This window comes from Lolium perenne, chromosome 6 (genome assembly GCF_019359855.2).
Source record: "Lolium perenne isolate Kyuss_39 chromosome 6, Kyuss_2.0, whole genome shotgun sequence".
Taxonomy (NCBI): domain Eukaryota; kingdom Viridiplantae; phylum Streptophyta; class Magnoliopsida; order Poales; family Poaceae; genus Lolium; species Lolium perenne.
Window position 1 is genome coordinate 183,538,255 of NC_067249.2, and position 26,608 is coordinate 183,564,862.

At 42.6% G+C, this 26,608-nt stretch overlaps 1 protein-coding gene across 1 annotated transcript; it reads right to left on the reverse strand.

Moving 5' to 3' along the window:
- Positions 1–20,102: 20,102 nt before the first annotated feature.
- Positions 20,103–24,934, reverse strand: LOC127306729 (GDSL esterase/lipase At5g55050). The gene is made up of 5 exons (XM_051337421.2): positions 24,561–24,934; positions 21,245–21,375; positions 20,936–21,172; positions 20,602–20,851; positions 20,103–20,521 (listed from the first exon to the last, which is right to left on the reverse strand). Exons 1-5 carry the CDS (start codon positions 24,814–24,816, stop codon positions 20,295–20,297), a joined length of 1,101 nt encoding a protein of 366 aa, XP_051193381.1. The 5' UTR covers positions 24,817–24,934; the 3' UTR covers positions 20,103–20,294.
- Positions 24,935–26,608: the final 1,674 nt, after the last annotated feature.

Genomic DNA, 26,608 nt, shown 5'->3' on the forward strand with positions numbered 1-26,608 from the left:
CCTTCTTCATCGACAACATTATCAGGTTCCTCTAGTGAAACTATATTTTTATTCCATCACATCTTATGTACTTTGCTTGGAGCGTCTGTTTGTTTTTTGTTCTTGTTTTGTTTGAATAAAATGGATCCTAGCATTCATTGTGTGGGAGAGAGACACGCTCCGCTGTTGCATATGGACAAATATGTCCTTAGGCTTTACTCATGATGTTCATGACGAAGGTTGAATCTTCTTCGTTAAATTGTTATATGGTTGGAAACGGGAAATGCTACATGTAGTAATTGGTAAAATGTCTTGGATAATTTGATACTTGGCAATTGTTGTGCTCATGTTTAAGCTCTTCCATCATATACTTTGCACCCATTAATAAAGAAATACATAGAGCTTGCTAAAATTTGGTTTGCATAATTGGTCTCTCAACAAAGAAGACGGTGTAGAGTCTTATAATGTTTACAATATGTCTTTTATGTGAGTTTTGCTGCACCGGTTCATCCTTGTGTTTGTTTCAAATAGCCTTGCTAGCCTAAACCTTGTACGAGAGGGAATACTTCTCATGCATCCAAAATCCTTGAGCCAACCACTATGCCATTTGTGTCCACCATACCTACCTACTACATGGTATTTCTCCGCCATTCCAAAGTAAATTGCTTGAGTGCTACCTTTAAAATTTCTATCCTCTACCTTTGCAATATATAGCTCATGGGACAAATAGCCTAAAAACTACTGTGGTATTGAATATGTACTTATGCACTTTATCTCTTATTAAGTTGCTTGTTGTGCGGTAACCATGTTCCTGGGGACGCCATCAACTACTCTTTGTTGAATATCATGTGAGTTGCTATGCATGTCCATCTTGTCTGAAGTAAGGGAGATTTACCGCTAGAATGGTTCGAGCATGCATAATGTTAGAGAAGAACATTGAGCCGCTAACTAAAGCCATGATCCACGGTGGAAGTTTCAGTTTTGGACAAATATCCTCAATCTCGTATGAGAAAATTAATAATTGTTGAATGCTTAAGCATTAAAGAGGAGTCCATTATCTGTTGTCTATGTTGTCCCGGTATGGATGTCTAAGTTGAGAATAATCAAAAGCGAGAAATCCAATGCGAGCTTTCTCCTTAGACATTTGTACAGGCGGCATAGAGGTACCCCTTTGTGACACTTGGTTAAAACATATGTATTGCGATGATAATCCAGGTAATCCGAGCTAATTAGGACAAGGTGCGGGCACTATTAGTATACTATGCATGAGGCTTGCAACTTGTAGGATATAATTTACATGATGCATATGCTTTATTACTACCGTTGACAAAATTGTTTCTTGTTTTCAAAATCAAAGCTCTAGCACAAATATAGCAATCAATGCTTCCCTCTGCGAAGGGCCCTTCTTTTACTTTTATGTTGAGTCAGTTCACCTATTTCTCTCCACCTCAAGAAGCAAACACTTGTGTGAACTGTGCATTGATTCCTACATACTTGCATATTGCACTTGTTATATTACTTTACATTGATAACTATCCATGAGATATACATGTTATAAGTTGAAAGCAACCGCTAAAACTTCATCTTCCTTTGTGTTGCTTCAATGCCTTTACTTTGAATTATTGCTTTATGAGTTAACTCTTATGCAAGACTTATTGATGCTTGTCTTGAAAGTACTATTCATGAAAAGTCTTTGCTTTATGATTCATTTGTTTACTCATGTCATTTACATTGTTTGGATCGCTCATTCATTACATATGCTTACAATAGTATGATCAAGGTTATGATGGCATGTCACTCCAGAAATTATCTTTGTTATCGTTTACCTGCTCGGAACGAGCAGGAACTAAGCTTGGGGATGCTGATACATCTCCGACGTATCGATAATTTCTTATTTTCCATGCCACATTATTGATGATATCTACATGTTTTATGCATACTTTATGTCATATTTATGCATTATCCGGCACTAACCTATTAACGAGATGCCGAAGAGCCAGTTGCTGTTTTCTGCTGTTTTTGGTTTCAGAAATCCTAGTAAGGAAATATTCTCGGAATTGGACGAAATCAACGCCCAGGGGCCTATTTTCACACGAAGCTTCCAGAAGACCGAAGGAGTCACGAAGTGGGGCCACGAGGTGGCGACACAGCAGGGCGGCGCGGCCCAAGCCCTGGCCGCGCCGGCCTGGCGTGTGGGGCCCTCGTGTGGCCCCCTGACCTATCTCCTCCGCCTACTTAAAGCCTTCGTCGCGAAACCCCCAGTACCGAGAGCCACGATACGGAAAACCTTCCAGAGACGCCGCCGCCGCCTATCCCATCTCGGGGGATTCAGGAGATCGCCTCCGGCACCCTACCGAAGAGGGGAATCATCTCCCGGAGGACTCTTCACCGCCATGGTCACCTCTGAAGTGATGAGTGAGTAGTTCACCCCTGGACTATGGGTCCATAGCAGTAGCTAGATGGTCGTCTTCTCCTAATTGTGCTTCATTGTCGGGTCTTGTGAGCTGCCTAACATGATCAAGATCATCTATCTGTAATGCTATATGTTGTGTTTGTTGGGATCCGATGGATAGAGAATACTATGCTATGTTGATTATCAATCTTTACCTATGTGTTGTTTATGATCTTGCATGCTCTCCGTTATTAGTAGAGGCTCTAGCCAAGTTTTTGCTAGTAACTCCAAGAGGGAGTATTTATGCTCGATAGTGGGTTCATGCCTCCATTAAATCTGGGACAGTGACAGAAAGTTCTAAGGTTGTGGATGTGATGTTGCCACTAGGGATAAAACATCGATGCTATGTCCGAGGATGTAGTTGTTGATTACATTACGCACCATACTTAATGCAATTGTCTGTTGTTTGCAACTTAATACTGGAAGGGGTTCGGATGATAACCTGAAGATGGACTTTTTAGGCATAGATGCATGCTGGATAGCGGTCTATGTACTTTGTCGTAATGCCCAATTAAATCTCACAATACTCATCATATCATGTATGTGCATGGTCATGCCCTCTTTATTTGTCAATTGCCCAACTGTAATTTGTTCACCCAACATGCTATTTATTCTTATGGGAGAGACGCTTCTAGTGAACTGTGGACCCCGGTCCATTCTCTTAATCGAATACAATCTACTGCAATACTTGTTCTACTGTTTTCTGCAAACAATCATCATCCACACTATACATCTAATCCTTTGTTACAGCAAGCCGGTGAGATTGACAACCTCACTGTCACGTTGGGGCAAAGTAATTTGGTTGTGTTGTGCAGGTTCCACGTTGGCGCCGGAATCCCTGGTGTTGCGCCGCACTACATCTCGCCGCCATCAACCTTCAACGTGCTTCTTGACTCCTACTGGTTCGATAAACCTTGGTTTCTTACTGAGGGAAAACTTGCCGCTGTACGCATCACACCTTCCTCTTGGGGTTCCCAACGGACGCGTGTTGTACGCGTATCAATCGCCCGCGGGGGAGCGACCCGAGGGCGGAGAGCGGTCTCCAGCCGATCGATGTCCCTTGGCTCACCGGCCCGTTTGCAGATTCTCCTAAACTTTAGGACTGCATGTTGAGAAATTAGGCGAAACTATTGCAAAATGGATGTGAAAAATCTTAATGAGACGGATGTTAACAGTTGTTTGAGTAGAACTATTCCAAAATCGAATGGGCCATTCTAACGTATTGATTTGACATTTACTTTCCATATGAACATGTAAACAAAAATCATAAACCATTATAATGTGAAAAATGTTTTCCTTGAGAAATCTAATAATGTACAACATTATGGTATAGTTATGAATGCCTTGCCAAATTCCAAATATTCAGAATTTGAAAGCGCGATATCTGAAATGCCATATATTTCAGATTAAGATACCACCTTATTAGGGATATTACAATTAGTAGTCCCTTGGCCCTGATTTATATAACCTGTTTTGATTGGTCAAGAACATATATTTACCAATAATTACTTCGTTGTGTTGGTTAAATTGATGCCATGTGGATACCTATAATTGGATTTTGTATTGTATAAACACAACTTAGTTCATCTATAGTTGATCAAAACCATATATTTTAATCAATAATATTTTCAATGAAAAATAAAAAATTAAGGTAAATACATTAACAAACATTAACAAAAAACATTCTTGTTGAAACAAAATACTAAGCCTAAATCTTTTGAAGCCGTCAATCTATCTCCACATTACTTCAACTAACATCCAGTAAATTAAGTAATTTAAAAATTCCATGATATGGAATAGCATTGAGCCATGACACCGCGCAATTTTTTTCCCCTATGAGCTTTGTCTGTCATCGGTTCTATTGCCTGCTCCATAGAGTTTTCCGTAATTTCATATGCAGTATAGCATCTTTAGGGTTCTTGAGATGATGTAAAACCAATAGATTGTCCTAGAGCTTAGGTATGTCTGAGATCTTGGCCTCATCGTTTCTTAACTACAACAAGATAAGTATTGATGATCTTAAGTCGGGTGGGGCTGTAGTATGCGGGTGATGTAAAATAGTCTTTTTATACTAAACTTTTATACTTATTTAATATACATTTGATAAAAAATACTACATAGTTGTAATTGTTAACAGTACATCAATTTTGCCAAATATCATGGTGATCTTTTTTACAAATTTAAATCATATACCAATGAAAAAATATTTACATTCGGTACTAAATTTTGAATGTAATTTGTACTGAAATTAACGTAATTTTTTTTTAGTTTGGGTGTATATTAAAAGGATCTCACACCAAATTTTCTTATATACGAAAATGGAAAAGTAAAAAAATAAAAGAAAAACCACATGACTCCATGGATTAAATCTGACATTTCCATCAATGTAGTATATATGCATAAGTAAATGCGTCCTCTCTTAATTCTGTACCATACGTTTTGATAAATATACCTATAAAATATGGCCTAGACAATGATTTTCTCTAGTGCGGGATTAGTAGATATATAAAAACCGAGAATTCTAGAATTGGCAGGGGAACCTATTGATGACTTCCTAAGCCATTTGTTTCATCGAAGAGCATCCTAGTAACATTACGTTGTAGTGCGCTGTTTAGGTCACTATAGTGACACTATTTCCATCGAAGAGAAGTAGGAGTGCGCTAGAAACAGCTGAGGGCTCATCCCCCCGCACCACTCTCCTCTCCCCTCCCCTCTTGAGAGGGTCTCTATCCTTCCGGCTCCTTCCTCCACCTTCTCCGGCGGCCTCGCCGGCTGGAGGGGATGGAGGAAAGGAGGCTAGACTATGTATAGCTTTAGTGATAGGGATCTCGGCTTTAGGCCGTTAGTGGGCTTCTTGCCCGTAGTTTGGAGCTTGGAGCAGGATCTCGGTTCTATGCGACCAAATCAGAGGTGTCTTAGGGTTTTCCTGTTGTCTTTTCAGCTCCGGGGGTCAGAGGGGAAGCTGGACAAGGAAGCCACAGTCTCCGTCAATAAGGCCCTATCTTCTGATGAGCTTTCCTTATTGAAGCAAGCATTGTTTCCTCCTCCGGTCGACTGTGGTGGCGGGAGGAAAAGGGGTGATGTTCTTGGAGGTCTTGCCGTTCTCTAGCCGGCCGCAGAGGCGAGGAGAGAAGGGGAGACTCAGACAGCGGTTGCTCAACATCAAAAAGTGGGATCGATAGCTTCTCCATTGTCCAAGGTGGAGTTGGTAGAGGGTTCTTTATTCTGCAGCAGTGGAAAAGCTTTTCTTTCTCTTGGGAGTTCATCCACGCTGGCAACGAGCTCGCATGCGTCTTCTATGGTCGAACGGCGACCACTCCCTCCTCTGGCATCGCTCTTGGATACCTTCCGCTGATGCATGCTGGTCTTCTTGAACCTCCTGGCCTTGATGCCGAGATGGAGGCTACATGACGACAACGTAGTTGGCTCCCTCCTCGCCGTCCCAAGAGGTGGTGTCCCCGGCGACGGTGAGGGTGATTGCGATGGCGCTCTCTGCGGTGGAGAAGGAGTTGTCCTCAATTGCTTTTTCACGATTTCTTCTGAGGACCTTGATACAAATTGTAGGGACCTACTTGTAATTTTATATTTACTTTTGTCCCTCCTTGTAAAATGTATGTCCACTGCTGGAATGAAATAGAAAGCTCTCAGTCCTTCGGGACCGTCCCCTGTTAAAAAAAAGAAACAATTTTGGTTTTGTGGGATCGCAAACTTGCACTACTAGAAGCTAGCTTATCAACGACCAACCTCTAATAATACTTGGTTGTTACTAGTCCATGGGGCAACCCCACGTCTAACTTCGACTCGCTATACCCTACGTCACGATCAGGAGTTGGTGGAAATATATTCTAGAGGCAATAATAATATTGTTATTGTCATATCTTTTGCATGATAAGTGTTTATTCTCCATATTACAATTGTATTAAAATGAAATATTACTACATGTGTGGTTTATAAACATCAATACATGTGTTATAGATTAAAAATAGGGTCATGTCATTTGGAGAACTAGATGATACTCCGCGCGTTGCTGCGGCTACTTATAGTATTTTTCTGTTAAACCTAATATTTTAAGGTAGAACCATGTAAAAAACATCGTTGAATACATTGAAGGACACTACAAAAATTACCCAAACCCAAACAGAGAACAGTATATAGGATGCAATCATTTGCTCGGTTAAGTGGCAGTGCTCGCCAGGGAGCTCACAACAGTATGAAACTAGATTTAGATGTGCGCCTTGGCGCACGACCCCGTGGAGTTCGCATCGATTTACGGTTTGTAAAAAGAAAAAAATTAAGTAGAAAAATATTAATGTGTTTTTTAGGTTTTATTCAAAACAAAGTGGGGTAAATTAAATTAGGATAAAGCAAACAAATTCACGAACGGAATAGTAGTAGCACATGAGTGGCTCAGGGCCCGGTAAACAATTACAATAGACTATATTAAGCATCTTTAGAAGTGAAATGAAAAACTATCATGGGTGAAACACTATGTAAATCTTCATAATACAATTCCTAAGCACACTTAGATTCTACTATTTTCAGGAATATAATGCCCATTATGTACATGCTGTTCCATCTTCTCTATTGGGAGTAGCTGATTTTGTCCCCCCTGGGCAGATGGCGGGGATGCATTCCTATATGATGCATCTTCAAGGTATTTCAAAAACTTTAGCATCTCACCCAACTCCCGTGTTTCTCAGTTTGGTACTTTTCAGCCTATAGTCCAACAGAGATTACACTGCCCTAATCAATAGGAAATTTATTACCCGCGATGGTGACTGCGGCTAGGCGGCCGGCGCCGCCGGCCCCCACGCTCGGCCATTTCTCGCGCCCCATCAGCGGCGCCGCTCCCGCGCCCTATCGCCTTGGCGATGATCCCGTGAGACCCATGTACAGACGTACAGAACGATAATATTTTTTAGGCTTTACAAATAATTGTGAATGGGAGCTGAGAAACAATTCTCGCTTTTAATGAAAACTTGGGAAAGGGAAAAGTATAGAAGCAAAAGAAAAAAATGAAATAGATGTAAAAGATAAGTCTAGGGTTTGGCACCGAAAGCCTAAAGCGGCCCCACCCCCGCGCCGAAAGCCTAGGGTTTGGCACCCCATAATTTCCCATTTTCTGTACGGTTAATTTCTATACCATTCTTCGAAGATTGCCGGCAAGCCTCCAAAAATTTCAAATGAAATTCTTGCATGTAGAAGATGCACGTATATAAGTCCAAAAATTTCAAATGAAATTCTTGCATGTAGAAGATGCACGTATATAAGTGCGTTCCTTCTTTTGTACATAAATTTAAAAGTATGCAGCTTAGGAAAAAATGACAAAATTGGAATGAACAACTTGAAGGAAACTTCTCCTCCGGACCTGTATGTAACCTAGGGATTGATACATTTCCCTCAAAAAAAAAACTATGGATTGATACACTATTTTTTAATCTAATGTCGGACTAAGTAATATTGAGTTCAGGAGTACCAAGGCGCAGAAGATTCTTCTTAATATATGCACATGAGTAAAAACAGAACAAAAATGCCACGCACGCACAAGTAAAAGGCCAATATCTGTAGAAAAAAAAACTCCCGGTGTCTCTGGCGTCACTCTGGATCCCTTCTCCCCTTTATCTCTCGCTTGCTCTCGGGACCTATATCTTCTCCATGTTTATCTAGCTTCGCTGTTTGGCCAGAATGCGTGTTCGCTTTTCGTATGCTAGCTACAGTTCAATCATCTTATGTTGTATCAGGCGTCAGGAGCATGATTCCAGTAGTTCTCATCGAAGAGACAGTACACGGACAGCCTGATGATGGCTCCATCAATTCCCTCTTCCCTTTTTTTCCTTTCTCTTATTTGGGATCCACATGTCTACATGAAAGGTACCAACAGCTGGTCATCAATCAGCTGTTAAGTACAACTGAACCTTAATTTGGCATTGAGCGGTGCAGGTAAAAAAAGTAGCATGTAATTTCACTGTAAATATGTAGATCAGAAGAGTGTAATCATGCTTTCAACATAGTAAATAGTGGTGGGTGTTGCTGCTAGATAGTCAAGACATGCTGCTTTTGCATGTCTAAACTCTAAACAAGCCCCGTCAGTCACCGCACCTGGGGCTGTAGGGTCTAAATTAAATTCAAATTCAACTCATTCTCATTATTCATTTCTTCCTGACAGAGAACAATTGGAGATGGTGACTCAACAGTGCCGCTGCATATATTTGGCTCCTACCCCTGAACCGAATATGATTACTTCAATAAGGCAGCAGGCTATTTGCTTTATTTTGAAAGAATAAGGAAATAGGCTAGGCAGGTTGCGAGATTTGGTTAACCTAACATTTTGAATGAGGAAAAATCGGAGGGGCTCTAGTGAAACACACCTCTCTCTGTCTATTTGTCCCTCTTCAACTTTTGAGGATTTGAGCTAACAATTTGCCCTCTCTGCCTGCCTCTCTCTCTCACTCCTTCCCCTTCTCCCTCTCTAATGACTTTCTTGTGTTTTTATGTTGACATGTAGTCTTAGTATGTGTGCTAGGTGTTTGATTCTTGTATCAATCCCTGGTGTTTTGCATGTTCTGTAAACTTTAATACTCGGATCTGTTTTTTCAATAAAAGGCTGTGTGCATCGCCACGATGCAGAAGCCGGGGTATACCCCCATTTCGAAAAAAATCTAGAAACAGCTATGTATTCATATGGTTCACATGCAATCAACCTTGTTTATCTTTCCTGTAATTCCCTTGTACATTTGCATGGTCTACCTATTCCTTGTCTATTTACAGAATTAAGCATGCTCATATAATGCAGTGTCGCTCCTAAAGTCTTGGCTCTGTTTTGTGATTGGCTCTGCGATATATATATAGTGGTAACCATTAGATTTGGCTTTGCATATGCAGCACCAGCTAGAGCTGTCCTATGCTGCCCTGTTATGTCCTGTGCGGATGCTCCTGGGAACATATCGGTTAGCGGGAGGATGCTGGGAAGACATCGGTGTCGAACAGCGGGAGGATGCTTTGGTCGAACCTGCAATGGCCAGCCAAGCACAATCTGAGGAATCATAGGTACACACTCTAGCTCTTTCTGATTCTTAAGTCATATACTATTCAGACAACAGCGTTATTTTTAAAATAATGTACAGTACTTAGATTCTGCAAAACTATATAATATTTTTCTGTTACATATGAACTTAGTCCTTCTCAACTAAATAACCAAACCTCATGAATAGATATGAGAGCAATGTGCTATAGCTTATTTAGGTCATTCCAGAGAAAAAGGTACCCCATCTGATCCATAACAAGTGTTGTGATTTTAGTTAAAATGTCCTCAACTTTGAACTAAACTTCCAACTCTTATTATGGATTGGAGCAAGTATTACAACAGCAATGAAACAATTAATCTGAGCTTATGTTTGTAAAAATCCTGCCATAGCAATCAAAGCAGAACAGAGAAATCCTGGCCCTATAAATTCATAAGTTTGCTCAATCTCAAAATACTTCAGGTGAACCTCATCTATATCCCTGGTGTGTATCATCGCTCTACTGTTTTCACCAGCTCAGCATTGTAAACTTGGATGGTGAAAAATGTTTGCATCAAATATACAATATAGATATATGTTTAAGTACCTATATTTTCATTTAAAATCATTTTACTGCAGAAGCTCCCATTGAGAGTGAAACATACTGCAGAAACAATTTTAAGCAGACCAACTACTAACCTCCTAATTGTCTCTAATAACTGTTGGGGAATTAGATAATCAATTCTGATGATTCTTTGGTTGGATTTACGCCTACTAATGCCTGGTACTCACAAGTAAAGACACCCAAAACTATCGTTCATTCCATATATCATGCGCCAAGTGATTGTTTCGGAACCTGTTAGAAGAGCAACAAACATGAATGAGTAAATCACATATTTGGATTCTGAAGCAAATTGAAATCTGAGACCCAACGTATAAAAAACGCACTGCTTAATTTCTCTAGTCACAAAAATATAATTCAAATGGCACCAACGGCTGGAATTTTTGATATTCGAACAACATGCACGTAAGTAGATGATAACAAAACAGAAGTTTCCAACTTTACATCAGTTTAATCAAAACAGTATGAATACAGGTGCACTTGTAGCTTATAATATGAATACAAAATGGATCACAAGATGGTTAAGACACATCACATGCACATAGAAGCAGAAAAATGAGAATTATGATTTGGCAAACAACATAGACTGATATCAGCAGATGAACTATTACTGAAAAAAGCTCAAATCAGGTGGAGATTTTGAATGGTCGAACTGGACATTACCATTTCCTGCGCTCTATTTATTTTTTTAGAGGTGACCTAAAATAATTCTTGAGCCAAAAAAAGTGTGTCAATTTCTTTTTTGAAATCCATGTAGTGTAACATGTAGCTAACATAAGCCTTATTTTACTAATACTTCATCAACCAAAAGTTTTTATTTGAATGGATAGCAACTCTGAATGAGCTGCACACAAGCAAAGGTAAAGGTTCTGAAGGTCAACAGCTTTGAAACATATTATCAAAGAAAATACCAAATAATGCTAAGAGATACAGTACCATAGCGGCTAGCTATTGTAATACATGGATAGCAAAAACAGAACAATAAAAAAAATCCAGTGCCTTCGGACATTCTGTAACTAAAGAGGTGGAAAGGATATCATATTATATATATACCTAAGCTAGAAGCACGATCATCAATTTACGAAATTGGGAGTTCCTGTTGGCACATTTACACATCCTCGATGCAAGTACAACAAAATATCCATGTTGAATTTTTTTAAGAAATAATGAGAAAAAAATGAGACCGTGATCATTGAAATTACAGCTCAATACCCAATAATGTTCAAACATAGCAAACGAGGCAAAATGGAAGGAAAATACCCATTGTGGAAATGAAGATGATCCACTGGAGGTTGGAGTGCCCTTCTCGAGGTCGACGACGGCAGCAACAGTGCTGCAAACACCACAATATCACAATCATTCAAAACTTTACTGATCATGAGCAAAAAACGGCTCATTTGCTCATAAGCCTCTGAAATTAGAAGATGCTGGTGAAATTTAAATGAAACTATTGGATCCAAAGTTCATATATATAGCATCATGGCATTATGGAACACTTGGTCTAGGTACAAATAAGTGTCATTTGTCAAATAAAAGAGCAAATAATCTAAGGAACATGGAATTTTTTTAGGAAGCAGCTGAGTCCAACAACAGGAGAAGAATTATTGCAACACCTATTGAGGGCCGCTCACGAAATAGAACTACAGATAATCTGAAGCAACCAGCTTCTATCCTATATGACATGGCAGATTCATGCTCCTCCCGGATACCTAGCACTGACCAGAACACACACAGTCCTTTACCCTGCAACGTAGCAACCCACTGATAGAACCAAGAACAAAGCTTTCATCAAATCTGTATTTTTTTAACAATGCAAACCTACCTCACAATCATACCAGCCCGGCCACATCCTACTCCACAATCATCACCAAACTACACACTGTAAGTGGACATACTACTCAGGCAGGAACCAAACTAAAGAAGTAACTGATGACGGATGGATGAAACAGACACCTCTTACCACGAGCAGACTTAGATAGCAGACCAAGACGAGAACCTTCAATCAGCCGCGTCCACTCGACACAGCAATCTCTAGGAAGGCAATGACCTGTGAGTAAGAAACATGAAACAAGGAGAATTCACGTCACTTATCAGCCCAGAAACGGGAAAATCGATCAAAAGGGCAGCGACAGAAAGAACACCAGCAACCCGAAAGAATAATCCAAATCGGAAAAGACTCGAACTAAAAAAAATCCAAAAGGTAAAGGACAAGAGGAGAAGCAGCAAGGGGCCAAATTACAGTCAAAAAGAACACGGGAGCATCCAGAGAAAGAAACGACCCAAGAACAAAAAAAAAATCTCTTGCAGACCCCAAAGAAAAGCGAGCGGATTGGAACAAAATCCCCACCGGTCAAACAAATGTTGATCGTAACCGAACCCAAATTCGAGGCAAAATAAAAGGACGGGAGATCCAGCCAAAGGAACCAACGAGAGGGAAAAAAATCTCTTGCAAATCCGTCGCTGTGAGGTCGCCATGAATCTGCACCCAGCAGCCGCCGCTCCTCCGGCCGCCGCCCTCCACCTCCGGCCGCCGCCCCTCCGGCGCTGCTCCCCGCCGCCGGTCGCCGCCCTCCATCTCCCGGCCGCCGTCCCCGTGCGCCCGCCTGCCCCCGTGCGCCTCCTGCCGCCGGCTCTCCCGCCCGCCCCAGCCATCTCCGCCGTCCGACGACACGCGGTTGCGGGGCGAGCGGCGGCCGAAGGCGAGCTCGGCAGCAGGGAGAGGGAGCTGGGGAGGCGGCGGCTGCATCTGCGGGATTGGAAGGGGAGAGGGAGCGACGGGATTGGAGAGGAAGCCACGCGCGACGCGAGAGATCGGGCCGAGCGGGGCTTTTCGCGACCCATGGATAAAAAGTGGGTCTGCGGGAGGGCCTCAGCGCCCTGGACGGAACGACGGCCGAGATCGCGCCACGTCAGCTCGATCGGACGGCCGAAAATCCAAAGCGCTGTGAGAGCTCCATGAGGGTGCAGCAATCATACCGTGGGATAGTTAACTCATGGGAGATACTATTAGAAGGAAATAACAAAGACTTAGTTACATAAACATCTAATGGCCCCTCAGCAGAAAATTTCACTACACTATAACTTGTCATTTCTCTCTTCCCAAAGCTCAGCTGCAGACCATGAGTGAAACCTAAAATATTTGCTGCATGGATTATTGGTTCCCAGGCAGTAAAAAACTGTTCAAAGAATGGAAAAGTAACAAAACATAGTTAGTTTTAAATTTGAACTGGTTTGTAATGATATACCTTTAAAGGAGAACTCTGTGAGGAAGAAGTTAACTCATCACGCAATCTTGAATGTATGAGGTAGCTGGTTACATCACCTTAGCCTACAATAGATGAAAAAGACGATGACTTATCAAATAAACATATGACGATCACTTGGAGGATACTCAACCGTATGAATAAATGGACACAAAGAAGTATCAAACCCGATCAAATTTTACAATGGATTATGAATGACAGATACCAATCACTTAGAAACAATGTTGAACAACATCGATGAAATTAAAAAAAAAAATCATGATCTGAAGTAGTACATGGATTTCATTATTAAGAAATGTCAACATCTGGAAATATTATCATAGTGGTGGGACTGTTATAGTTTTATTTAAGAGAGAAAGGAAAACACTTTATTTCTAAAGTGATACTTTAATCTTTTTCTTTTCTCTGTAATGATCAGCAGGTTGATGACAATACGTACATGTACTAACACTGCCAAAGAAATCGACCAAATTGGAACTAAGAAAATCAGAAAAATCCATGATTAGAGATCCTGTCAATATAAATCAAGCTAAAATCTCTATGTCATACCTTCGACTACAGTGCGTACATTAGGTAATTTTATGCTATACTCCTTGGAGTGGTCGGGAATTTACCTGACGTTCAGGTAGAAGATAAATGAGGAACACATTTCTAATCTGTGATCAAATGCTTTACCTGTTGAAATGGAAAATATACAAACTTAGTCAGCACATCACCAGAACATTGGTATTAGTCTAGCACCTTATAACTGCTCCTTTCCATCTTTGCTAGTTCAAATGAATAGTTCTGGACAAACTGTATTAGTCTATCACCTTATCTCTGCTCCTTTCCGTCTTTGCAAGTTCTGGACAAAGTCCATTAGCCATCTGCTTTAGGCAAGAGAGCCCGCATTTTCAACAACAATGAAATAATCACATGTTATTCTGGATAAAGATGATCCAATCAAATCAGTGGGAGTGGGGACTTGAGTCAGCAACACACATATTCCTGTGAAAAATCCAACCAAATAACGGGAGGCAAAAGGTCGAGCAGCTTTCGAGCAGCAGCAGATCGAGCAAAACGTAACAGATTAACAAACCTTAGTGAGGGGATAAAAACAGAAAAGGAAGAAGCAGAATCTAGAGCCAGCAACTACCAAAGTGGACGCTGGTGCCATATGGGAACGCGAGCAAGTGTGGCCCTCGATGTCAAAACATCACGGCCTCACGGGGATCTTTTTATACATCGAAGCGGCGCCTGGAAATTCAACCTAGAAGTTTCTTGTGTATTTGTTGGGTGGCAATTCAACCTAGAAGTTTCTTGTATATTTGTTGAGAAATCATGGCTGATGAGTGCTTAGCATTATGGAGCGGTTTCACGAGTATTTGTGGCGAGGAGAGCAATAGGTCGCAGTGGAAGGATTTATGGCCATGAAGTCGTACGCCGCTGTATGGCAGAGCAGGAACACGAACAGACCAGAATTCCAAAGAAAGATGAGTGAATGCAGCGTTAACTCTGGAAGGGCGAGCGAGTGGAGGCGGCGAATCATCTAGCCCATTATACGGGCATCTCGTCCAGCCCAATTAGGAACACCCAGCCCATGGAGAATATACGGGAGGGTAAGAGAGCGACCAGCAACTGAAACTGAACAGAGCAGCGTCAATTTAATATTAATGAGAGATAAACTGAACGTGGGGATAGATTACATATGCTAGAGGATGCAGTTTTTCCTTTCCGATGACATGGCATATTTGCTTAGGTGGCAGTCTAGGATTGCTTGGTGATGATTGATGAGGTGGATAGGCTGCATGTGAAGAGAAATGGGATCACCTATTAAGAATAGAAAGATGACATGATGAATAATACCTAAACAAGAGAAGCAATATAATCATATCAATGATTAAATTGCTATAGCATTTCAATGTGAAATATATACCGATCCTTAGACCATGAGATTATGTTGCTCCCTAGTACCGGAATAATACTTTGAGAGCATCAAACGTCACTTGGTGACCAAACAAGTGTCCTTACATATCTCAGAAAGTAGTTGATGGGTAGTACGTATCAAAAGTGGAATTTTTTCATCGATGTGACGGATAAATATACTCGAGGCCCATTCATGTAATGCACATTCTATAGCATTAAGAAACCAAATTGGTCTATACATCTGCAGCTTATCCCCTCCTTGTCCATTAAGCATTAACACAATGATACCGTAGTTAAAATGATGGATATCTAACTTACCTCTATGAAAGTCTTCAAAAGGGAAAATTCTACCAGGAAACCATCAGGTGCGGGAGCCCTATTATGTTTCATTGAGAAAACAACATCCTTATCTCCTTAAGGGAAAAAGGTTCTATTAAAAAAACTCTAACAACTTCACTTAAATCAGGGCTTAAAGGAACAAAAGGACACACATGTAACCGTTTCATAGGTCAAGACAAGTCTTTATAAAAGGTGGTTGCATAATCCTGCAAAGGAAAATTCGTCGTTGGTCTCTGAAGTGATCTGAACATTTGTTCTCAGGAGCACATCTATATTGTTCATGTACTAGTCTTTGCAGGTGCTTCATGATGCTTTGCACAACGGCGTGCGAGCTCCTGATGGAGTACTTGAAGCCACTCCAGCTCGCGCTGAGGCTATGGATGTCATCGTTGACGCCCTGGTTGAACTCACGAGTCAGGTCATTCTGAACATCGATGCAAGCACCAAGAGGGTGCAGTGCAGACTTCTCGGGTAGGGGCAGCACCGGATTGGCGGGACGTCGATCAGTGCGATTTTCCTTGCCCCGAGATCGTACAGAGCCTACCGTACAAATACAGGCTCTCTTCGGTGAGATCTCATACATTCACTATACTTTGTTAGAAAAGATAGGGAAGTGACAAGGATGTCACTAAATCATAGTTACTAGCATGAACTGGCACGGCGGCACGCTGCGCCTACGCTGGAGTATGACGGTGGTAATTCAAGGTGAAACTTTATCTATGTGATATCCTTATCACAAACATACTGAACGAATGAGTAAAATTCATGATGAAAATACTTCCGCGGAGCCGATAGGATTGACGTTCCTAAGCAGTACATGAACTGTATAGTTCAACTAATTAGCATGAATATAATTTTTTAGCATGCTAAGGTGGGTGGTCTCCGTGTTCCCCTGTCATCAAACTATCAGTGGTTGGCACTGTTATATTCAGTGGCAGATGAATGATGATGATGATTTCTTTGCTTCGCACGGGGAGGGCTAGAACTGGAGCAAGCTCTGCCCAAAGCAATTGAAAAAGCTACAATGCCAACATCGGAAAGGTAATGTAAGTCTTCTGCCGTCGTTGTTTCATGTTCAGATGATCTGAAGCCGACCTTGTTGAGAATATTGTCCCACCGTAACTTTTTGGGTAGTGCTCGGTGTCAATCCCAACCAAGAAAGAACTGAGCACCTCATCCAAAAAAAGTGGCAAGTTTAGTAGCTCTTGACAAAAAAAGACGTGGAAGTTTAGCAATTGCAGCTATATTTGATACTAAAGCAACAGCTGGGTGTGGGTAGTGATGCTTCTGACTGGATATCACATTGTATAGATGTATTGTTAGTGTAATTAATTTTTTGCTAGAAAAGAGTTACTTCAATTAGGAAGACCTCCAGTCATTTGAACGGGATGCTAATATGATTACCATGTAATGTCTTATCATACTATTAGCAATAGATAGATAGTGCCTTCTAAAATCTCCCCACTGATCATTTATGCAATTTCAGTATGAGCTAGGCAATAGATAGTGCCTTCTAAAATCTATTCACTGTACATTACGCATATCCTCATACGAAAACCAATAAAATAGTTTTACAGCAGTAGATACATTGCACAAAATCAAGTGAGACTAATGTTGAAAAAAAAAACATATGTAGGCACCTACCAGGCAAATATAACTAACAGTAGCCTCCCAAACATCAATAAACTTGCTCAGAAGAGCCACACATATATGTACATCATCTTCTTTTCAACATCAAGATGCATATCATGTGGTTCAAGTATAGGAGACCTAAGGACACATGCTCTGAACAATGCACATGCTCAAATAGTCTCTGAACTGCTTGCAAATTACATGGAATAGTTTTGGGGGATTTCAACTATGTATGCAAGCACAGTACAATTGAACAAATGAGCAGAACCAAGGTACTCAGTAAGGAATAGGAATACTTCACATACTAATTAATTTGTTAATAAACTAATTGAGAAGTGGCCAACAATTAAAGGATGCCTAGAAAGAAAACTGAAGCAATGAGACATCTCTAGAATGGTCCAATGCATGTCCATGTTTTACCATGTAAGCATTTGAATTTGTTGCTGAAAGAACTAATTACTTGTAGATCAACGTCGGTACTGAAGCATATCGGTCTTCTATCCTGGATGCACCAGAGTCCACGAGTGTGAAGATGTCCTAGAATTAGACAGAAGTATGAGAATTTCTCTTAGGGTCTGAATCTAAAACATATACAGAAGCATGAATTAGTGGTTCATCCACTACAGGAAAAAGTACAGCAACGAAGAGGTCGTATTTAATTTCATAAACAACTCCATGTTAGTTAATCAAGGCAAGAAAAATCATGAGGTGAAAACAGCTAGCGTGCAAAGAACATACAGTGAGCTCGTTAGTTTGAAGAGAGTAATCTTGATTCTATTTGCAACAACTCTCATTGAGCATGAAAACTCTCCACTGCTCGAAGAGGAACCAGCTCCCTGACGTCGATTGGATCGGCAACAGCGGCATGAAGCTAAGCAAGGATCAACTATGATCAATCAATGGTTCGACGGGGAAGTAGAAAGGGAGGTATCTGTCTAACCAAAAATTTGTTTGCCCTTCTAGGATGGTTCAGCGAAAATAAGGTAGTGAGAATGAGAAAAATGGGATAGATTCATCATAACATGGCCCAATTAAGGAGCAAGTACTTATAGGAAAATAAAAAATATAGTTTCGTACTAAGATAATGAAATATGGCTAGGGAAACTGGAAACACGAAACTGTTTAGTAAACTTGTTAATTCTTCATCTGAATACCAAGTGTTTGCTTATTTTGGTTCTCTAGGTAAGCACTGGTCAAACAATATGACATGTCACCTATAACTATGTAGTTGCTAAACCAGCAACTCAAGTAGCAATCCTGCAATTTCTGTAACTGTAAGTGTCAAGCAGCTAAGCCAACCAACTACAAACACTGCTAGGATTAATTATCCTAGTCAAAGTAAGTTGCAACAGACTATGAACTCAAAGTCTGAACAGAAGAGGATGGGCATCGACCTCACCCTGCTACTGATGGACGAAATAAACAAAAATAAATTGAATCTTGATAAAGGGGCGCGAATCTTCATCTGTGAATTAAGAAACCAAACAAATGCCAAAATTGCAAGTTCTCGATGCTCGATGTAGGATGCCTGCCACAAACCACGACTTATTCCAGCCATGGCCTAATGGAAAAGTAGCAAGATGATAATGAACCAGAAAGATGAAATTGCTACACACACCCAGACCGAAAGGAGTGCCACCGCAATACAACAAACACCCATACATAATTCCTAGTCACACCCGGAAATGCACACAGGAAGAATCAACCACACAAAACAACACGTGTCACCATGCCATGACCCCTTTAAATAGCATCAAAATTCTTACAAAAAAGATGTTTGTTCCCAAATAGTATAGTAAGTTATTCTATCACTCAACAATTCTAAAGGAGGCCCCATAATTAAGACACTCTCTTGTGCTCTACTAACTAGAACACCTATGTTGATGTTAAAGAGTAAAATAGAGTGGGGGTCTCCTTGTCTAAGTTTCTTCTAGTCTGAAAATAAGGTCATAGTTTATAATTGATCATAATACAAAAATTTAACATTATTAACTACCTCCTTTGCCCATTGAATGGATTTGTACACCAAATTCTCTTATTAACTACCTTTCGCTCCTAAATTTTGAACGTAAATTGTAATAAAAAATATTTTTATAAATTATTTATTAAATGGATTTGTACACCAAATTCTCTTATATACGAAAAAAATTAAAAAATCACACGACTCCGCGAATTTTTTTTAAATAACGACTCCACGGATTAAATGTGACATTTCCATCAATGTAGGGTATATGTATAAATAAATGTATGCTCACGTAATTCAGTACCCTTACCTTTTGGTAGATATATCTATAGGATATGGCCTAGACAATAGCGATTTCTAGTGTATGCCTTATGCGCGGAGAATTACTACACTCGGGTTCAAAAATATATGGTGGAAACCAATAAAAACTTCATGGAAACATGGGAACTTGTTGCTCAAAACCACATTAAATTGGTGTTAAGAAACAAATTATGCACGCAAAAATGATATTGTACCGTTTAGAACGGTTCACCCATAGAGTTTTTTCCGTACCTCTCCAGTGAACTGATTTTAACCTTGAATTCTACATGTTTGTAGACCATTACCTGCCCAAAATACGAAATCAATATTGTTTTCAGAATTTGAAACATAGTTTTCACCGGTTTCCACCAGATCTTTTCTCATTTGGGTTTAAAAGGGCATTTTTTTTTGCGGAATTAAAAGGGCACTTATTGAGAGAAGCTGGTACCAAGGCAATGGGAGAAGAGACATGATCATGCCAAAAAGACAAAAACATTGTACCAACGCAAGAATAAATGGTGATTTGGAAACCAAATAAACGAATTAAATAGGAACATGCTTATGCAAGAAAAGTAGGAGAGAAGCCTCCTAGAGTCCTCCTAGTCTCAGTTTTCTGAGATTGGTAAAGTGACCTATCAAACCTGAATGAAGTATCAACAAAGAAAGGGTTGAGAGATGTCATTTTGATTTTCATAATCCACACTACGCGACACCACCACACCTAATGTACACAAGATAAACCAGAGACGAACATCGCCGTGCATATCCTACACTAGTACCACCAACAGACATATAAACCAAATTTATAACACAACTCGATCATGCACAGATCCGAGCTCTAGGACTGGTCCTCCACTAGCTGCCTGAAATTTATGGGCGCCGCGAAGTGCAGCGAGCCGTTGTAGATGGCCACGGCGGCGAGCTTGGAGGTGGCATGCGTGGGATGCAGCAGATCCCAGAAGAGGTACTCGTGCCGGTTGTCGCACAGCGTGGCGTTGGGCGTGCACCCCGTCTTGCCGTTGAACCTGCCTGAGCCGCAGCACGCCGTAGTGACCTCCTTGAACCCTGAAGAAATAAAAATTGCCGTCAGCCTGTGAAGACTGAACCTGTTTTTTCTAACGAGCACATCTGTGTTGATCACGTACCTAGTCTTTGTGGGTGCTTCATGATGCTCTGCACAACGGCGTGCGAGCTCCCTATGGAGTACTTGAAGCCACTCAAGCTGGCGCTGAGGCTATGCATGGCATCCTTGACGCCCTTGTTGAACCCACGAGTGAGCTCGTTCAGGACATCGATGCAGGCACCGAGAGGGTGCAGGCTTCTCGGGTAGGGGCAGCACCCGATCGGCGGGACGTCGATGACGGCGATCTTCCTCGCCCCGAGATCATATAGAGCCTTCCATATAAACACACACTCGCACTTGTGAGATCATACTATATTTGTTAGAACAGATAGAGCACTGACAAGAGGCTGCCATACCTTCATATGTGTTTTGTACTGCGAAACGAGGTCGCGGGTGAAGAGCTGCTTCTGCTCTACCGTCGGCGTGCTGTTCGCCGAGAAGAACGCAAAGATGTCGTTGCCGCCGGTGCTGAGGAGGAACAAGGATCTCGACAGCACGTTGTCCGCTGCTTCCCTGCTGATACGTGCAGAAATGTTGCACCGAAGAGTCTCGAATTGTTCGACCTGCTTGCTCATTGCGACGATTGAGTCTCCCTGCGTGAAGAAGGAAATCATGGTGAGTTCAGAACATGCAGGAGGTTAAGATCGCTTTGGTCAGTTGCTTACCGTCGTGTCGAGAATGCCTGATCCTGCAGAGGCGAAGTTCACTCCCAGCAGTCCTGTGGCAATCTGCTTGTTGGTTCGGTTGGCAACCGAGAGGAATGGCGGGGGGCTGCGCTTGAATCCCATGTTAAGAGCTGACAAAGATCACGAAATATTATGGTCACAATCGCGTAACAAACAAACTGCATGCTAGTTAGGAATAGTACCAAATTCAGAACATCGGAAGGTCGTGCCTCTACTTTCTAATTTGGTGATTCTTTTAGTCTATGGTTTCTATCAGCAGAAATTGGGGAAAAACTTTTTGAAGTATTACCTCTGTTTCGAAATAGGCTTATATTTTAGGACAGGGTAGAAAACATCAATTATATTCACAAAGATAAAGAACAAACTAAATTCTGAAATCGTGATCAAATCTGAAAACAACGGTGTGCCCTGATTTTACCAAACCGTGTACGAGGGCATCTTCTGCGGCCCGATGCAAACAGCGGCCCGGCGCATGTCCATATCGACGTTTTCCCAACTCAAACAGACCATAACAGACATTTTTTATATTCATTTTATAATGGAAGTTTTGTGATTAGAAGCTGAAGATGCCCTCATACCTCATATTGCACTTCGTGAGGGTAAGGCTTGCCACTAACACCTTCCCCAGACCTCGCACAGTGCGGGAGCTCTCAGCACTAGATACGTCCTTTTTTAAGCTGAAGATGCCCTCATAAAAAACATCAGGGTGAAGCAACCAAATATGGGTGCGACCTGTGACCACGGAATGGGTCTGTGGGTTCACCATGCGAGACGTACATTTTGCGTAGGCTAGAAGCAACTGTAGATCTGCAGTATTGTGTGGTATATAAACGAGTAAATCACAAAAAAAACTAATTTTTGCTAATTTTTGGGCTAGGGTAACATGTTAGCTTTGCTAATTTTTGCAAAAACATACCAATTCTGGGGCGTGAAGTCACAGATCGCACTAATTCTAATCTAATACTGTAGCATTTTGACAACAATCCTGACAAGTGGGTCCCGCTCGTCAGGGCTTAGTTGGCAGCACAGATCCGCGGGAGAGAGACGTATGACAGGAAGAAGGGAAAGAATGGGTGCTGACAGGTTTCACAAAGAAAAAGAATGGGTGCTCACAGGTGAGCCCCACGTCCACCTCATCTCCAACTCAGCTCATCCTCCACGTTGGCGGCCATATGAGCTCTTACCCAATAGGCTATATATGGTTACACACGATTACAAGGATTGCATGAATTAGGCAGATTGACTAGATCAAAATATACTTTAGGATATGTACAATGGTAGAGAAGGCATGTCTTCCCTTATCTCGCCACATCAGTTAGAGAAGGCATTAGATATAAGTCATACAATGCATTATCTCTTACAGCTACTATCTCTAGCAATTAATATAAATATTTAAATTTTGGTAGAAAATTTGTTGCTAAGGGAAGACATATGCGATACAATGGAGAAAATAGTCTTCCCTTATTTTCTAAGAGATGATCCCTTAGCTAAGGGAAGACAACCTTCTCTTTCTTAATTCTCTCTCCTCCAACTAAGCAAAAATCTGATGTGGTATCTCTAAGGGAAGGCTGACATCACCCTATTGTACGTGCCCTTATACTCATATTCCGTTACATATATGGAAACATATAATTCTAACACCTACCTACCAGGACCGTTGTCAAAATGTTCTTAGACATGAATTAGTGTGATTTGTAATGTTGTGCCCCTAAATTGGTAGTTTTTTTTTGCATAAATTAGCAAAGTTGGTAATGACCTATTACCCTAGCCCGAAACGTGGTACTTTTCTTTGATTTACTTGGTGTGAACTATGCTGGAGCCTACAAACCACGGCGTCACGGTTGCCATACCGTCTCATTTAGGGCATCTCCAGCGGGGCGACGCATATTTATGTCCGTTTGCGTCGGGCACGGACACAAAAAACGTCTGCATGTCTGCATGCTTCTGGCCCTTCTCCAGCGGCAGGGACGCATTTATTTGACCGCATGCGTGATTAGAGAGGAGAGAGAGGAAAAGATTCTGTTTGTGTGGCTAGGAATAAGCGCATGCGTGATTAAAGGAGGAGAGAGAGGACTGCATGCAGCCCAACCGGACACAAACGGACGCGTCCGCAGAGACACATTCCTGGCGCATATTTGGTCCACGTTTGCGTCAGGACGGACACTGCGAACGTTTTGCGTCGCCCCGCTGGAGGGCGTTTTTTGTCCGTGCAGACGCAAACGAACGACGTCGCCCCGCTGGAGATGCCCTTATGCGTGTTGCTAACCTGAACGTGTAGCAACAAACGATCCGACAGTTCTTTTTACCTAAATGACTCCTTTTCAAGATTAGACCATTTTTGGCGCGTTCAAAAAATTTAAAATTCTGTGGCTATTTTAGTTTTTATGGTGGATGATTTAACTAAAGTACATGACATGCCAGCTGGCTTAGACTAAAACCATTTAGCTATTTTTGTCGCATCATTTCAGTTTGCTAGTTTGCATAGATCTTGGACCTTCAAAAAACGTTTTCAAATCCTCTAATAAGTAGAAAACAGAAAATATGTAGGTCACGCCATTTAGTATGACTAAAATGAAATGACTCAGCGATTTTTTGCACAAATTTTAAAGAAACTTGCCAACTAAAATTGTGTGTCCTTCGTTTCGATTAACCATCCAGTATGACGTGACAAAAAAAAGGTTATATAAGTTTTAAAGTTTTGGGAAATGAGAAAGGTGGTCTAAATTTTGAAAAAGAAAAACCATGTAGGATAAAGATCACTCCGAGAGACACTTGTCCCTTCACCGCACTGTGTGAGTCCCGAGTGTCTGCAGCCTGCACTACTGCCATAGTGTAGTCGCGCGGCGGGAAGCGACAAGCGAGACGCAGCGGAATTGATTGCGTGCGGGCCAGCTCTCTGTTCTACTGTAACTCTGTGTCTGTGACCCTTGGCTCTCAATTTTTTCTCCACGGGACTGCTAAAATGAGCACACTACCAAGAAAAAAACAACGATAAATGATTTTGCTCAAGATCAAGAACACACACGCCAGGGAACATGCATGCTTGAACTGATCAGTTTCAACCTCTGAGGCCTAACCCTTTCAGCAACCTATTTCTGAACAAAGTCAAATTCAGCGATTCATCGTCCACGGTGAACTGAAACGGCGGATCCATGATTTCGTCCGCAAAATCGCGCACACCATAAACGGGGCCGCTATACCGTAAGCTAGTCCAAGCTGGTGTAAGCTGAAGCTAACAGGCTGGGAGAAATGCAGCAGAGGAGGACGAAGTACAGGCGGAGCACCGCGAACGTACCCAAGAAGTCGACGCCGTTGTAGCCATTGCTGAACCGGCCGGTGGCGCGCGACGTGGGGAAGTCGACGCCGTTGTGCGGGAAGTTGGCCCGCGGCACCGCGCTGCCCGGAAGGTAGTTGTTGCTGCCGACGTCCGCCGTCGAGTCGCCGAACACGTACATCGCCGGCACCTTAGCCGCCTCCGCCACCGCCACCGCGGAGAAGGCCACGAGCGCAAGCAGCGCCTGTATCATCCCCGCCGTCGACGCCGTAGTCATGGCCGCGTGCTGCTGAGGCTAGAGCTGCTCAGTGCAGTGTGGTGATGGCTGGCTAGAACCTGCTTTGGCTTTGGGAGAGGGCCGACTGGCCGAGTCCGGCAAGCCACTTTAAAGAAGGGAGGAGATGGCAAGGCAGGCTATAGTGGCTCGCTTTAAGACTGGTAGGGTACGGTGTGGCATGGCATGGCACTAGCACTACCGCTGCTCGTAGCACTGTACAAAGTTTGCTTTGGTAAAGGAAGACGTACGTAACCCTTCAGACTTGACGCAGTCATGGTAGACGGAGGAGTCGAGCATATTCTACACGTACTCATCATCATACATCTTTCATTTTTCTGTTGCCACCCAGGACCTGGAAAAGGAAAAAAAAATAAGAGTGGTCGACGGCGACGGCAGCTCGAGACGACCGGAAATGCGTTTGGGACCTGTTCCAGCGGAGCGACGCAAAGTGATCGGGCCGTCCGCAAAGACGCAAACCTGGGCCAGGTTTGCGTCTCGGCGGACGCTCGGCGGTCGCATGGAACGTCCGCTCGCTTCCCCACCGGGCCCTCATGGCAGCGACCTAGGTTCGATCAGCCTCGAATTCACAACCGCCGGCGACCAACCGCCGCAATGGAGCGCCGAACCGCCGCGGAAGAGCAACTGCCGGCCTCTTCGTTTTACGCGCCGCCGTTAATCCGCGCACATTATAACCCCCGCGTCTACGGTAATTCAAGTTCAACCGCGTCCTTCTTCATCCTCTTTTCTTCTTCTCCAACACCGGCACGTCATGAGCGACTACACGCTGCCGTCCGACTCGGAGAGCGAGGGCAAGTCGCCCGGATTCCTGCATTGGTGGGAATCGCCGGTGACGCCAAGCGATCCGGGCTCCACGCCCAGCTACCCTACCTCCACACCGAGTGAGGACGAGGAGGAGGGAGGCGGCAATGGCAGCGAAGGCCAGGAGGAGGACGGAGGCGGCGCTGCCAGCGACGCCGACGACGAGGAGGAGGAGGACTCCGACAGCAAGTTCGCCCGATTGGAGTCGCAGGAGGCGGCGGACGACAAGGCGGCGGCAAGGAAGAAGTCCAGGGCGCTGGCGCGGGCGGCGCGTCGTCGTCCGTTCACCGACGACGACGACAACGAAGACGCCATTTCTTCCAGTTTGAAGTCCTCGACGGGCGCGTCGTCCTCCAGTTCCGACGACGAGGTGACAAGCAAGAGGCGGAGGAGTTTCCACGACGACGACGACGCAGGGCCTTCGAGCAAGAAGGCCAAAAAATAGTTTTAGTTTATATGTTTTTAAATTTCTTCTTATTTGTATGTTAAATATGTTTGAATCTAGTCGATTGACGTATCCGGTTAATTGTGTAGGCTATAATCTATTCGATTGGACCAACATGACATCATGAGTACATCTTTTTCGTGTTTAAAACTTGATCATTCAACTATAAACCGTAAAGAAGTAGCACAAAAAAAAACAGTTGCATGTCTAAAATGCGTCGGACCACTGGAGGTAGCCCCCGACGCAAACGGACATTTCGCCCCTTGCGGTCATTTTGACGTCCGCGGGGTGACGCAAACGGACGCTCACGACCACTTTTAAGCGTCCGAAATGCGTCGCCCCGCTGAAAATGCCCTTAACAAATTTCTCGGCATACTTCTCCAGCTAACTTCATGGCCTCTTCCGTGGGGTGAGATCCGTGATGTTCCATTCTTCTGCCGTCAAATGTTGTAGCGTACGTCTTCAGATACCGTCTTGGCTAGAATAGTGAGTCTACTCGTGTGAGAAAATCCCCAAACATCAAAACCG

What these genes read in the sequence shown, in the direction of transcription:
- LOC127306729 (XM_051337421.2), bottom strand. Translation starts at nt 24,816, where the DNA reads ATGACTACGGCGTCGACGGCGGGGATGATACAGGCGCTGCTTGCGCTC. An exon ending in CAACGGCGTCGACTTCTTGG is followed by an intron (nt 21,376 to 24,560) that starts GTACGTTCGCGG and finishes GATCTTTGTCAG; the next exon opens with CTCTTAACATGGGATTCAAG. An exon ending in CAGGCATTCTCGACACGACG is followed by an intron (nt 21,173 to 21,244) that starts GTAAGCAACTGA and finishes TTCTTCACGCAG; the next exon opens with GGAGACTCAATCGTCGCAAT.